Source organism: Eimeria mitis, genomic scaffold (assembly GCF_000499745.2).
Source record: "Eimeria mitis Houghton genomic scaffold, Emh_scaff5556, whole genome shotgun sequence".
Lineage (NCBI taxonomy): Eukaryota > Apicomplexa > Conoidasida > Eucoccidiorida > Eimeriidae > Eimeria > Eimeria mitis.
Window position 1 is genome coordinate 1 of NW_013573826.1, and position 1,622 is coordinate 1,622.

The 1,622-nt window shown below is 50.6% G+C and overlaps 1 protein-coding gene across 1 annotated transcript in view; it reads right to left on the reverse strand.

Annotated features, from left to right (window-relative positions):
• Positions 1-991: 991 nt before the first annotated feature.
• EMH_0082750 (uncharacterized protein) overlaps positions 992-1,622 on the reverse strand; it is a gene marked incomplete at both ends in the record, with an annotated part of 2,075 nt that continues 1,444 nt past the window's right edge. The window contains one exon of the mRNA XM_013500572.1: positions 992-1,198. Within this exon, the coding sequence (XP_013356026.1) occupies positions 992-1,198 (207 nt within the window). The remainder of the gene's footprint in view (positions 1,199-1,622) is intronic.

Here is a 1,622-nt window from a genome sequence, read left to right on the forward strand (position 1 = left end):
GAGAGGCACGAGAGAGAGGCGCTGCAGCAAGACAGCAGCAGCAACTGCAGCAGCAAACCCTGGTGTATGAGCAGCAGCAACAGCAGCAGCAGCAGCAGCAACAGCGATAAAAGCAGTAACTGCAGCAGCAGCAGCAGCAGCAACAGCAGCAGCAGCAGCAGCCGCATGCAGAAACAAAGCGGCGGCGAGCTAACTCACATGTGCTGCTGTTGCTGCTGCTTTTGCTGCTGCTGCGGCTGCGGCTGCTGCTGTTGCTGTTGCTGCTGCTGTTGCAGTTTCTCCCGCTGCTGGGATTGCTGTTGCCCATGCCGTACTTGCTGCTGCTGCTGCTGCTGCTGCTGCGGCTGCTGCTGCTGCTGCTGCTGCTGCTGCGGCTGCTGCTGAGTGTTGCTGCGCACTGGGCGTCATAGAGGCGGCGACAAGCCGGCGTCTGCAGCAGCAGCAGCAGCAGCAGCAGCAGCACAAGCAGCAGCAAGAGCAGCAGGAAATAAAGCAGCAGCTACAGGCAACTGTAACAGCAACAGAAGCAGCAGCAGCAGCAGCAGCAAGAGCAACAACGGCAGCAGCAGCAGCAGCAATGAAACAGAAAAAGAGACAAAGAGAGGAGACAAGAAGGAGACAAAAGAAGGTAAACAAAAGGAGACAAAAGGAGACAAAAGGAGACAAAAGGAGGCAAAAGGAGACAAAAATAAAACAAAAAAAAAACAAAAAGGAGACAAAAAGAAACAAAAAAAAAAGGAGACAAAAGGAGACAAAAAGGAGACAAAAAAAAAACAAAAAGGAGACAAAAAAAGAACAAAAAGGAGACAAAAAAAAACAAAAAAAACAAAAAGGAGACAGTAGGAGACAGACTGACGCTGAGTATTGTGTAGGCCCTATGCAAACGACGAAACCTGAAGACACAACAGCAGCAGCAAAATACATTCTGCTGCTGCTGCTGCTGCTGCTGCTGCTGCTGTTGGTGCTGTTGCTGCTGCTGCTGTTGATGCTGCTACAGGTGCAGTTGTTGTTGTTGCTGCTGCTGTTGCTGGTGCGGCAATTGGTGCTGCTGCTGCTGCCGTTGCTGCTGCTGCTGCTGCTGCTGCTTCTGCTGCTGTTGCTGCTGCTGCTGCTGCTGCTGTTGCTGCTGCTGCAGCCCGCACTTGTCAGGTGACCCTCCTTTGTCTGGATGATGAGCGGCAGCCAACCGAATGAACGCCTGCAAACCCTAAACCCTAAACCCTAAACCCTAAACCCTTAACCCTAAACCCTAAACCCTAAACCCTAAACCCTTAAACCCTTATGATAAGCCCCCCAAATTCGATTCCCGCGCCGCTTTTTCTCATCCATATATTACTTTGTGACCTCTAGGGTTTAGGGTTTAGGGTTTAGGGTTTAGGGTTTAGGGTTTGTGGGTATGCTTGCCTGTCTGACGTGTGTTTGTGTAGCATTGGGGTGGAGTTTCAGGTGTATATACAGCTGAAAGGGTTTATGTTTTTTTTCTTTTATTGTCTCCTCTACAAGCCCCAGGGTTTGCATGCATCTGCTGCTATCGATATTAAAAAAAGGAGACACGGAGACACCACATACTGTCTCCTTTTTGCCTCTGCTGCCTAGCAATGGCTGCTGCTGCTGCTGCTGCT